Here is a 13,304-nt window from a genome sequence, read left to right as displayed (position 1 = left end):
TATAGCTAATGAGTTTATACTGTCCTGCAGGGAGGATTGACACCAGCCCTCAAGTAAATGAAAGCTGGCCAAATGCTGGTAAGATCAGAGCACTAAAGTAATTATGGGTTGATTAAATGTTTATCTTCTTTACAGGTGGGAAGGGAAGAACGAAAATGAAGTAGGACGATGCAAAGAGACTGGCAAGATTCATGTGACAGTCAATCACAAGTACTACAGGCCAACTGAAGTGGTAAGAAAATGTCCTCTCTTAGCTCTGCAAATGAATAATCCGATCACTCAGCCAATAAATTGCTGCATTTGGCCAGCATGCTGTGAAAACAGCTTAATTGCACTCCTGCTGCCAGCTCCAGGAGCTTGAAATGAGCCTGCTTGGTGTTGGCCCCTAACCGCTAGCTCCCTGGGAACAGGCAAGAGTTGGGAATACCACTGCTCTGCCTCTGTCGCCCTAAGAGCAGGCATGGGGATGTTTAGGGGGTGAAACATCAGCTTATGGGAAACAACAGGTGTAGAATAGCCTGTTGTTCCTTCTGGTCTTGAATGCCTATGTGGTCATCTCCTCCAGCTGCAAAAATGGTAGGCAGGAGAAGGTGAGCACTAATAGGCTTCATTTTTAAAGTGGCTCCTTATGCATCTCCAGTGTTCCAACCTCATCCAATAAGTATCTTCTGTTCAGCTGAGAGCATTGTGGGTACAAAGAGCTTGTTTCAGGACTGCCTATGTGCTCTATTTTCTTAGGTGTTTCCAGGATACTGCTCAGTGAATGCTTGTTTGCAGAACCTATTCTTACTCCCATGGAATGCCTTGGTGCAGTCTGCCAGAAATGCTTGACTAGTTCATGTGGCTGATGGGACCAAACCACTAACCTCTGTGCTCAAATCTCCTGATGAGCATATTAGGAGAGGAAAATCTGTATTTCTAAGTCAGGCAGGAGGTTTGCCATGCACAGGTGACACAGGACAGAGCCTGCTTTCTGGACTTGGGGAACAATAGCCTTGACTGTGTCCTGTAGGGGTGGATGTTCCCAGGAAATGTTCTGTATTCTGGGAGGGTGATACCAGCCCTGACAGCTGCTGATGCCACATAAACTGTCAGTCTGTCTGTCTGTTCAGAAATGTTGGCTTGATTCAAGCAAGGTGTGACTGAAGCACATCCATCTGGACTCAAATAGCTGGGTGGGAGTGAGGAGCTGCACATGTGGAAGTGGGCATGAAACCTAAAGTGGAAATTCAGAGAGGAATTGACACTGTAATGCTTTGCCAAAGAGGGCTGGGCCACTGGATCAGAATCAAATGCTGGGAAGTCATTAAGAGCTGTCCATCATTCTTCATTTTGGTAAGGTGTCAGGACGATAAGGAGGACACAGAGACGAAAGGACTTGCCAAACAGGAAAAGGACTCTTGACCCAACAAGTCTGTGCTTTTCGAGACCCACTTTCCTTCTTTGTCACACCTCATGCTAGCAAGTACATATTCACTCCTCAGCATGCACTGGCAGTATGTAGCTATTCTGAAGTCCTCACTGTAGTTCCACCTTGTTCATGTGTTCACACACACTCTGCTGAAATAGTGGTTCTCAAGGTTCCTCATCTGTCCTTAAAGTCTTCTGTTGCCTACTGTGTTTTAACTCCACCACTGTCTTCTCCTGCCCCCATCTTACCTTGTGTTTAATGTGGTCCCTACTTGGTCCTTGAGGAAACAAGAAGGCTGTGAAACTGCTTGAGTGAGATCAAGACAGAAGCACAAAATGGAGGTTGAAGTGCCTTTGTCTTAAGGAACATGCAAATTAACTGTGATCAAACTCTTCTGTAAAGAGATGTGGCATCCGCCTCCTGCAGTCAAAGTTCCATTTTTAGAGCATCTCAGGGTGGGTACCCAGAATCACTTTTGTTTTATTTAATTATTTAATTTATGGGCATGCTGGAAGGTGTCCAGAGAAGGGCCATGAGGATGATCAGAGGGCTGGAACACCTCTCCTATGAGGGCAGACTGAAAGAGTTGGGGCTGTTCAGTCTGGAGAAAAGAAGGCTCCAAGGTGACCTTATTGTGGCCTTCCAGTATCTGAAGGGGGCTTACAAGAAGGCTGGGGAGGGACTTCTTAGGACATCAGGTACTGATAGGGCTAGGGGGAATGGAATGAAGCTGGAGGTGAAGAGATTCAGACTGGACATGAGGAAGAAGTTCTCACCATAAGAGTGGTGAAGCCCTGGAATGGGTTGTCCAGGGAGGTGGTTGAGGCCCCATCCCTGGAGGTGTTTAACACCAGGCTGGATGAAGTTCTGGCCAGCCTGATGTAGTGTGGGGTGTCCCTGCCCATGGCAGGGGGGTTGGAACTAGATGATCCTTGTGGTCCCTTCCAACCCTGACTGATTCTATGATTCTATGAATCTAATTCAGTGCGATTACAAAATGCCAGATGAAAATCCAGTCTAGTGGAGGAAAAGCAATGAGAGAGCTGAGATGGACTGATGGGATGTGTCTCCTCCCATCACCTTCACCAAGACCCCTGAAGGCAAGGAAGCTGTGATTTTGGGAGGAGGATGAGCAAGACCAGTTAACAGGAATTCTGCTGCTGAATCTCAGCTGACACAGAATATCTGATGCTCAGAATCTCACATCTTATCGAGAAACATTTCTCTCTCTCTCTCTAAAATATAACATGGTATTTTGCAAAGTGAAAATAAATATCATTTAATCTTGTGTGCAGACAGTTCTGGCAGTGCCATTACATTAGTTTTGAAAACACATTTGTTTTCTTCAGTTAGTGATCTCTGGGGTCAAGGGCTTCCATTGCAAAGCTTAGCTGTACTGAAGAGGAAACCTTGAAATGTGAGACTGTCTTCTGGTCAATCCACACAGACCCTTTGAGTGCCTTGACTTTAAATCTCTTCACTCTGCTTTTGACTGGCTTTGGGGCCCTCTGGGAGTTACTGGCCTTGGAATTGTTCCTGCTAATGCTTCTAATGCATCTTGCCAGCTATAAACTTACTGGTGTCTTTTCTTTCAGCTTGTGTTGAAGACCTCTCAACATTTTTTCTGACCCTTGTTTAATTCAGCTTGGAAGCTCTAACCTGCTGCAAGGATTGGAGGGAAAAAATTTTTGCTTCTGCCTTTTTAGAAGTCAGAAGTTTTCACAGGAGTTTCATGACAATTTTACCTTTTATACTTGCCTTCATATACTATGGAAGATGCTTTCAGGTATTTTGCAGGTTTTTTCAGCACACCACTAGTAACATCATAGTTCAGACACGTAAAAAGAAGTTGCCACTTCAGGTTAATCGCCTTTCATATGTGGATCCTTCATAAATTATCTCACTACTCTGTTCTACTCTCGTTACAGTCAGAATGTTTATACTGTAGGTAGCCAGCTTGGATTTAAACGATCTATTTGATATTAAAAATAATAATAAAATTAATTTAAAATTTCTCCTAAAAGTTAAAACTGAAGTTCTGTGACCCATCTCAGTCAGCTGGAAACAAGCAGACCTGTAGCACACAAGTCAGAAGCAGACCTCTCCAATCCTGCAGCTGGGTAATTCTTAGAGAATTAGGGCAGAATCACAGAATCACCAAGGTTGGAAGAGACCTCAAAGATCATCCAACCTGTCACCACAGACTTCATGACTAAACCATGGCACCAAGTGCCACGTCCAATCCCCTCTTGAACACCTCCAGGGATGGTGATTCCTCCACCTCCCTGGGCAGCCCATTCCAATGGCTAACAACTCTCTGTGAAGAACTTTCTCCTCACCTCCAGCCTAAACTTCCCCTGGCACAGCTTGAGACTGTGTCCTCTTGTTCTGGTGCTGGTTGCTTGAGAGAAGAGACCAACCTCCTCCTGGCTACAACCAGCCTTCAGGTAGTTGTAGACAGCAATAAGGTCTCCCCTGAGCCTCCTCTTTTCCAGGCTAAGCAACCCCAGCTCCCTCAGCCTCTCCTCTCAGGGCTTGTGCTCGAGGCCTCTCCCCAGCCTTGTTGCCCTTCTCTGGACACATCCAAGTGTCTCAATGTCCTTCTTAAACTGAGGAGCCCAGAACTGGACACAGTACTCAAGGTGTGGCGTAACCAGTGCTGAGTACAGGGGCACAATGACTTCCCTGCTCCTGCTGGCCACACTATTCTTGATGCATGCCAGGATGCCATTGGCCTTCTTGGCCACCTGGACACACTGCGGGCTCATGTTTAGGCAGCTGTCAATCAGCACCCCCAGGTCCTGTCTTTAATTTTCTTATCTTTCAGCAAGATAACTGCCATTAATCTGTGTGCAGAAATGTCCCCCCCAAAATTGCATAATTGCTTCCAAACAAAGCCCATTAAAGTGTTTGCATAAAATTGCCTCTGCTATTCTTGCATGGTGGGTATTAAGCTAACAGTTATGTAGGAGCTTGCTTCATCCCATTGCCCTTTCCTGCAAGGATAAAGATTAACTCTGGGTCTTGCTGGTCTGTTCTGTCCCCCACTGAGCAATTGGGAGTTTTAAGTTTCTTTTTAGAAGGGGGGGGGAATAAAAAGAGAAACCTTTCAGCCACACACAAATGTTGGGTTTTTTAATCTTACTTTGATGTTCTCTCTGCATGTGTCACAGGGAATGACTCCCCTCCACGTGTTTGGGCAGTTCTCCTCCAACTTGCCTGGAATAGGTTCTGCAGGTTGTGTTTGTGCGTTGTATTTGGTATGGGCTGGCACAGCTGTAGCTCTAGGGACGTACAGACATCAATGCAAATCTCCTTCCTTTAAGCAAACCCTGGAAACTCTGTCACAATGCGATGCTAATATTTCAGCAATCACCTGGCCTCTTATTATTCTTCAAAGAGAAAAGGACTTGCTAACTTCTTCCTTTTGCTATGTGCCTTAAGCAATGAAGCAATTCTCTCTGGGTCCTTTCTAGCACTGATACAAATGAAACTACATGTCGTGGTTAGGAGAAAAAAAATCAGGGCAATGGCAAAAGATACTTCATCTTCATGGAGTTATTTGTTTTAAAATGCTGTTTCTTAATTCCTAAGATGGTCTGTACCCCTCCTTAGCAGGTTGTTTGGTTTCTGAAGGATTGGTTGGTGTATCTAAATATCTGCATACAGATATATGTATATTTCTATAAACATAAATTGTACATATCAAATATACATATATATATGTACAAAAAATGAACTTTACCAAGCCTTCTATGTGTTGCTTACACTTTACATCTTAGCTCCACCACACTTGGCCTCAGCTGCCCTTTTTCCTTCTCGGAATTAAGCAGGACGGCTTTAAATTTCAGTCTCTTCAGATGTGTTTTAAAAAGCCCTGTTCTCCGTTTCCCATGTTTCATAGTATTCCAGTAAAAATTCCTTGGGGCGTATCACATTCTCCTGAAGTCAGCTTTCTTAAAGTCAAAAACTTTTCCCCGCTCCTCTACGTGTTCCTGCCCTAAAGAGCATTCAGAGCCTAATGAAAGCACAGTCACAAACCCCTCCACACCCCACACTTCCACCTGCATTTTCACATGAGCTTCATTTCCTACTCCTAAGTTCAGAGCTGCCTGTGACTGTGAACTGCCCGGATGTCTGTGAGAGGAAACACGTGCTTCCCTTCCTCAAGGATCTTTTTGCTCATCAGTGTCCATGTGTGGCCCGTATTTAATACTCATGAAAATGAAATGGGAGTGTTCAAGGAAAAATAATCTTCAGAGGTTTTTCCTGTCTATTGTCCTCGCTAGCAGCCAGGTAAAAAAATAGAATCATAGAATAGAATGAACAGGGTTGGAAAAGACCTCAAAAATCATCCAGTCCAACCTGTCAAGACAGACCTCATAACTGCTAGACCATGGCACCAAGTGCCATGTCCAATCCCCTCTTGAACACCTCCAGGGATGGTGACTCCACCACCTCCCTGGGCAGCACATTCCAATGGCTAACAACTCTCTCAGTGAAGAACTTTCTCCTCACCTTGAGCCTAAATTTCCCCTGGCACAGCTTGAGACTGTGTCCTTTTGTTCTGGTGCTGGTTGCCTGGGAGAAGAGACCAACTCCCTCCTGGCTACAGTCACCCTTCAGATAGTTGTAGACAGCAATAAGGTCTCCCCTGAGCCTCCTCTTCTCCAGGCTAAAGCTACCAAAAGTTAAAAGTTACAAGTTGTCATAATTCTGACAGTCTGCTCTTATCTGGTTTATGGGGTGAGGTTTTATTTGCTCCTTGTTCCAAAAATGTTTGTCAGCATCTGAAAGCTGCTGCACTGTTTGATGATTTATAAAGGCATGTAGTGACAGGACAAGGAGTAATGGCTTCAAACTGTAAGAGGCTCAATTTAGGTGAGACATGAAGAAGAAATTCTTCCACATGAAGGCAGCGAGGCCTTGGAACAGGTTGCCCAGAGAAGTTGTGGAAGCTCCAGCCCTGGAAAGCAGGCTGAATGGAGCCTTGAGCAACCTGGTCTATTAGGAGGTATCCCTGCCCATGGCAGGGTTGGTGGAACTAGATTATCTTTTAAGGTCCTGTCCAAGCCAAACCATTCTGTGATTCTGTGATTACCCGCTTTGTCCAAAATTATCCTCCAAGCTCTGCTGCTACATCAGCCAAAATGTTTCTCTCTCTGCATTGCTTTGCCACCCTCTTCCTTTTATTTGTCCCTCCTACTAAAATAAAACTGCAGTAGATTTTTAATGTGTTTGCTTGTTTTAGTTAAGGTCTGCCTTATCAAACACTTCAGAGATATCTCTACAAACACACACACTAATTTCAGACAATTTCAACGATGATCAGTAGTAACTTCACAGAATCACAGAGTGGGGTTGAAAGGGACCTCTGGAGATCATCTAGTCCAACCACCCTGCTAACATAGGTTTGGATGGGTTTGGAAAATTTCCAGAGGAAGAGACTCCACAACCTCTCTGCTATCAGTTTTTCCTCTCAATATATCACCAAACCTGAGAAGCTTCAGCAGGCTTGTGTCCAGTCTTGCGCACTGTCTTGTTTAACAGACATAGCAGAAGCCCTAACTTGCCTTCTTTCTTGTGGGAGCATATTCCAAATATGTGCCCCTCCAGCACTCCCACACACATTTCTACTTTTTGCTTCATAACTAGCTTGTTGCATCAGTATTAGACAGGCACAACCAGTGAAGGAATCCCTCTGGACACCCCTCTTTGCAGTCCTCATATGCCATGCTTTGCCTAGTTGCTACTCTTTGCATCATCCTGCTCCTCCTCTGCTGTCCCTCCACAAAATACTCATCTGTCAACTTCTGCAGCTGGCTGTGTTCCCCTTCACCACCTCTTTCCCTGCTGACATTTCTGAGGTTTTGAAACCAGCCATGTGTCATCTGTGACCTTCATGTCTTCATTGATCTTCCTGACAACGTCAGCCTGTCTCTCTGAGCCTGTGTTCTGATCCCACAACCATCTGACAAGAGTAGCCGGAGGAAGAGGGTGTCCTTGCCTCCCTGGGGTCTTGGATGGAGTGACTTTGCACCCTGGCTGTTGCACCATATGTTTATTTACAAGATCAGTAGTTTTTCCCTCAGAAATGTTTGGACTAGCTGACGGACTGACATTGGGCAATGCAATTTTCCACTCTAGGTGGGTGAAGAGATTGCAACCCCACTGAACAGCTAGGATGTAAAGATAAAGCTGTCATCCAGGCAGAAGTTTGGTGGTTTTCATTGCTCATTTCTCTAAATGCTGTTGACACATAGCAATTAGTGGCAACCTCATGTGTGACAGATCCAGCCTCAACTCCTGAAAACAGATTTTTAAATTAAGCTTGGGCGACAGGACTAAGACTGACGGAAAGGCGACTGAGGACAGAAGGCTGTTTGCCTCCTTAATTAGGTCCTGATTCAGCCAAGCATTCAAGCAAGTGCTTCACTTCAAGGGTATGAATAGTTAATAGGGACAATTTCCATACTCAGAGCTAAGAGTGTGCTTACCTGCTGTTGCTGCATCTTAATGTGAAGCAAAGCAATCCCTCTGTGATGGGAACTGAGATGGCCAGCCCGAAAGTGTGTGGGAACTCAGGAGGTGCCAGCTGATTACTTGTTTGCCTGCCCTGTGTTATGTGAGATGCCAAAACAGCCCTGGACAGTTTCCTTTGCCAGGTTCTCTTAGTATGGCTTTGCAGGCAAGGAGGGATCAGACCAACTTCATGCAGTTTGTAGTTTTAATCAACTGTTCGTGCAGCTACATTTCCTGCCTGTAATTCTTCTCTGCCTTCCTGGCAGTGGGGGGTCCTACTACCACCTCTTCACTTATTCATGTTGTTCATGCTCAAAAAGTCTCTCTTTATCTCACCTCAGATCCCCTTGCCTCCCCCTTCTCCTGGCCTTCCATTTGGCCTCCTCCTCCCCCTTGTTATCTCTGCCTGTTGTCTCACCCTCCTTTGGACCATCCCTTGTTTTCTTATCACTGCCTGTCCTATGCTTGTCCCATAAAAACATTCCCTGTGTTCCAGCAGATGTGGTGGGAATTGCAAAGCCTCAAAAGAGAAGTCAGGGGAGTGGGAGAAAGCCTGGAACAAGCAAAAGCTACAACAGAAGTCCAGGCTCAGGCAGCACCAAAGACACATTTGTCACAACTGCCAAGTATTCCCTCCTGCCAGCAGTCTCCACCACCTACAGCCTGTTCCCTGTTTCCTTCATGAGATCAGAAGGGCTGAACTGTGGTTCAGACCACATGTTGGAGAGCCCAGTGAGACTGCAGTACTAGTAGAGCAGCTCAGCACAAAACCATCCTCATCAGGGCTTTCTAAAGACCTCTGTGTCAGAGGTGGTTGAGGTCACTGAGGGACCTGATTGCTCATTCACAGTCTGAAGTCTGAAGACCTATCTCCTTTCAGAAGCTGTTTATTTTATTTCACAATGGGATTTTAAAAGTCAAGCAATACGTTAACAATACTGCTCACATTTTGACTATGCTTCCCACCACATTGTAACCTTTTAATTAAGTGTGCTGTGCCAACTCAACTCTTGCAATGGTTGTAGAATGGCAGCATAGAGCCATTAAAGATATGATTTACATCAAAAGAAAAATGGCTTTTGAATGCAGAGGATATGAGGCAGAGGTGAGGTTTCCTTCAGCAAATCTGGAACTGAGGGCTAGGCTCCTGTCTGATTTCTCCAGCTTCACAACAGCTTACTGCCTTCAGCTCTTGGTATTTTATTTCATGGCTGTCCATGTGTTTCACCTGAGAAGCCATGACATGGTTTTAGTGTGGACAAAATCAGTGGATGCCTTGATGTCAGCTTTTACAGCTTGAAGTCTTCCAGCCAGTGGTTTGCTGAAGGCATAGATGCCTTGAGTTTGGTTGTGCCATGGCACTTACTATCTTTCCTGCTTCAAAGATGCTCCTTCAAGCCATTGTCTTTCAAAAATCTGTGCCACCTCCTGCGAAATGCATATCAGTGTCACTTGGGTGCAGCTGAAGTCCTTAGCAGAGTGCAGTTGTCCCTCTGAGGGACACCCCAGGGCAGCGTGTGAGGACCACATGGACAAGAAGAGAAGTTCACAAAGAGGTACCAAATTTTGAGGAAGCAGGGGGGTTTGAAAGTTTGTCCTCAGAGGCTCAAAAATGTCCTCACAGTTCAAAAATGGCAGTGGATTTCTTTCATTTTTTCCTTCTATTTCTTTAGTTATTTGATTATTTTTTTCCCTTAGAAAATGCAGAATATTTTTACTTTTGGACCCTGTTTTCATAAGTGAAATTTTCTGCTAAATATATATATATATATAATAAAATTGGGGTTTCAGTTTTCTAAGGAAAGCCTTATTTGGGGGGCACTCTTCTCCTCTGTGGTAGTCAGGCTTTCCTTGAGATTGAATCTAGAGCTCTTCTGTATCACCCCAAAAAAATTCATACAAAGGTTTTGCTCAGACTCACATCTCTGTCCTTCACTATTTACAATTCTTCTCAAAGGAAGAATGGTTGGAAGGAAGTGAAGGTTTGGAAGGGGGGCTGCTTAAAAAACAAGTAGCCCTTCACCTTTCCCCTCTATCGCCTTTGAAATCACTTGTAAATTAACAGCTTCATGATGGGAGGCATGAAGAGGTAGGACCTTCATTGTTGTTGCTACTCTGTGATGATGGTGTTGATGAGTGCTTAACCACCTTCCATATCTTCATGTCTTACCTTTGTATTCCACTGAAAATCTGCAACAATGATTCTGACTTTACCAGAGCTTAAAAACAGTTTAACATTGTTAATTATGTTTTAATATCCTAATACTTTGCCAGTGTTCAAGGAGAGCTTGTATGGTTGAGCTCCAGGGGAGACTGAGCCTCCTAGAGCTAAACAGCTTTTAAAAGTGCTTTTTTGTTGTTGCTGCTGAATAATAGCCTAGAAAATTATCTTTGTGGCATAAACATCCACAGTACTTGTCATGAACCAGGAAATGGATCTTCGTGCCCATCTTGGATGCTCCCCAAACTGTCTGGTGTCCCAGCTGGATGGGTGAAAAGGGAGACAGTAATTATCTGCAGGGCAGGGGAGACTTAAACATTAAAGAGCTTTATGCCTAGGATCAGCTGGAATTTTTGCTCATTCCTCACATATAATGTCTGAGCTCACCAAAGCAGACAATATGAAAAATATTAACAGGATTCAAGTAGACATTAGTGATAGATTAAGAGTGCATGCCTCCCTTGCAAGACTTTTTTTCCTCTTTTTTTTTTTTTTCTTTCTCCCTTTCAGCCAGAAAAGTCTGAAGGTGAGTAGGTGAAGCCAATTTTAATAATTCACAGACGATAATGCATCTATTTCTCACTTGACAGAGCTAGTGTTTAAACTATTAGCATTGTCTGGCATGACATAAAACAGAATCAGTCACTCAGCCCTTTGAAACGTCTAACCTGGCCTCATTTGAATGTCTTCCTTCCAGCTTTGCCAGTACATTATAATAGTCTTGGTAGAGCTGTCAGCTGACTTGTGACTTCAGACCTTATCAGGGGTTGTGGGTAGGGATGGGGTAAGACGGCGTTGTTCCTCTCCACCTTCTTCTGTAGGCACTGACACAGCAACCTCCAAGCTGCAGAGAGCCACTGGAATTCAAACCAGACCACTGGACATCTCAACAGGAATGAGATTTTAAATCAGATCTTCTCTTTTTTGGAACACTGCTCTGTGATCTTTTAAAACACTCTGGGGTTTTTTCCCCCCTTCCTCCACGCTGCTGAACCCGTCCTGCTGCAGCCATGCTTTTCCTTGAGTAGCTGTAAGGAAAAAGTTGAATTAAGAGTAATGAAAAGAAACAAAACAAAGCAAAAAAGGTGGTTTAAAACCAGGACACCTGCCTGTTTTTTACAGTAATCTGTGTCAAGCCCATGTTTATAATTCACCACATCTGTTACCAAATTAGTTCTTTGCATGCCTGAGCTTTATCAATTTCCAGATTGGGTCACTAGAACATGAATTGCTTTTGTTTTTATTTTCTCCTCTGTTCTCCTCCTCTATAAAACACTACACTTCCACATTCTGATTTAGAAAGCAAAAACATACATTCAAGCCTCTTTATAATAACAAAGACTTCTGACTAAAGCACTTGGCTTCCACTCTAGTTTTCCCTCAGATAACAGTTGCACATTTCCAAACCTCTCATCTTTGGCAGCTTTTCCTTCTTGATCCTAATTGTTGTTTGCATTTGCTGGGGGAGATTAAAAAGTAGGGTTTGGAGGTGAAATTGGAAACAGAGGAAATGTAATGTTTTAGAAAGAGCTCAGGTGAGTGGTAGGGCTGAGTTTGTCCTGTGCCCTGTTTCAATAGCCATGAGACAAAGCCAGCTGGGGCTTCTCCTTACACTGCAGTGTCACCACTGATCGCATGTTGTGACATCCCTCCTCACCCTAAACAATTCTTCTGTAGTGCTAATCCTGTAAGGTTACCACAGTCTTTTATCCTTCATGGAGCTGGCTGAAAGGGCTTGCAGATGAGCATCCAAAGCAGTATTTAGGTGTTTTTCCTGACCTCTCTTTGGCTGTCTCCTCCCCGAGGTGCTTATTTGCGTTATCTCTGCACTTTGCATATTCGTTAGATGCCTTCTGGACAGCTTCTAGGCTTAAAATAAAGGCCAATATTAATCCTGACTGATGAAGTGAATCCCAAAAGAGTCAGACAGCTTGGGGACTAAAGAAAATGTTGGCATGGTGAGAATCTGACAAGCCCTGCAGGTAAGCCACCCACCTCTGTAATAATTCAAGAGCTATGCGGCATAATGACTGCCAGGGGAAGGTGGACACAGGAGTCAAAACAGAAACACAGGAAGGTGCATTAGATAGCCACAGCGGTGAAGACTTATGTGCACTTGAAGAACAGCCAAAGGGAGACGATGATGGATGACAGGCAGTTTGTGTGCTGGAAAGCTCACAAGGAGTGTTCTTATTTTTGCCTTCTAGTATTAGCAACCGCAATTAGCTCTGCTTTGGCTTGACTGCTGGGTGGGGTTAAAAAGGAAAAAAGAAGATGTAATTGACTGAAATAAGTTCTTAAAGATGACTTTGTGAAAGATTCCCTACTCCAGACTAATGCATGGAACAATCATTCTTGCTACCCTTGACAGCAGAGCTTGCTCTGACTGAGAACAGCCCAGATGCAGACATCTGCATCCCAAAGCTACTTTGCCTTGAGATTTGCTTCCAGAGGAAGCAGGTGTCAGTGCCAATGATTGCTGGTGCGGACTTCTGCATGCAGGTATGTGGCAGTCGATGTCCTTGCTGTGGATTTTGTGAGGATCAACATTATCAACATTATTATATGCCAGAGTTCATCACCTGGGCATCTTGTACACTGACATAGAGACAAGTGATTGGAAGGTTTAGCTGAAGCACTGGGAGCACTCAGAAATACCGGGACTTTGAGCTGGGAAGGGCCATTTAGAAACATTACAAACTGGTTGGTGTCACCGTTGCTTTTGGCTGGGACTGACAAAGGTTGTCCTATTGGTGGTAAGAGGAAAAGTTCTGCTGAAGGGATATGTGCAGTGGTCAGATGAATGTCATCAATAACTTGCTTCCCATACACCAGTGTACATCACTGACTGCTAGATTCAGAGGGAACTAATTAGATGCAGACACATCCTTGGGTTTTGTGCCAACTTTCCCTTTGGTTACTGGCTACTTTCTGTTTCTGAAAGCCTGAAGAAGTCAGGTTGTCCCTTAAGTCTTCCAGCGTCTGTCTTAACAGCTGAGAACCCAGCTCGATACTGTTTGCAGTTGCCAATGAGCAAAAATTCCCAAGACACAGTATGTTGAGAATGCCCTCAGACACTAGGTGATATGAAGGCTTTCTGGGGATCCCAGCTAACCTGTCAAAGACAGTTCAGGAGGCTGGCATCCTCCA

At 44.4% G+C, this 13,304-nt stretch overlaps 1 protein-coding gene across 1 annotated transcript in view; it reads left to right on the top strand.

Moving 5' to 3' along the window:
- The window catches only part of GMDS (GDP-mannose 4,6-dehydratase), a 385,892-nt gene that overhangs the window by 308,107 nt on the left and 64,481 nt on the right, over positions 1-13,304 (top strand). Inside the window, exon 9 of the mRNA XM_068162936.1 lies at positions 136-232. Coding sequence (XP_068019037.1) covers positions 136-232 — 97 coding nt within the window. The remainder of the gene's footprint in view (positions 1-135; positions 233-13,304) is intronic.

This window comes from Melanerpes formicivorus, unplaced genomic scaffold (genome assembly GCF_026170545.1).
Source record: "Melanerpes formicivorus ecotype bairdi unplaced genomic scaffold, bMelFor1.0.p_v2 SCAF_69, whole genome shotgun sequence".
Classification (NCBI taxonomy): domain Eukaryota; kingdom Metazoa; phylum Chordata; class Aves; order Piciformes; family Picidae; genus Melanerpes; species Melanerpes formicivorus.
Note: the sequence above shows the minus strand (reverse complement) of the source record. Positions and strands in the feature narration are given on the sequence as shown.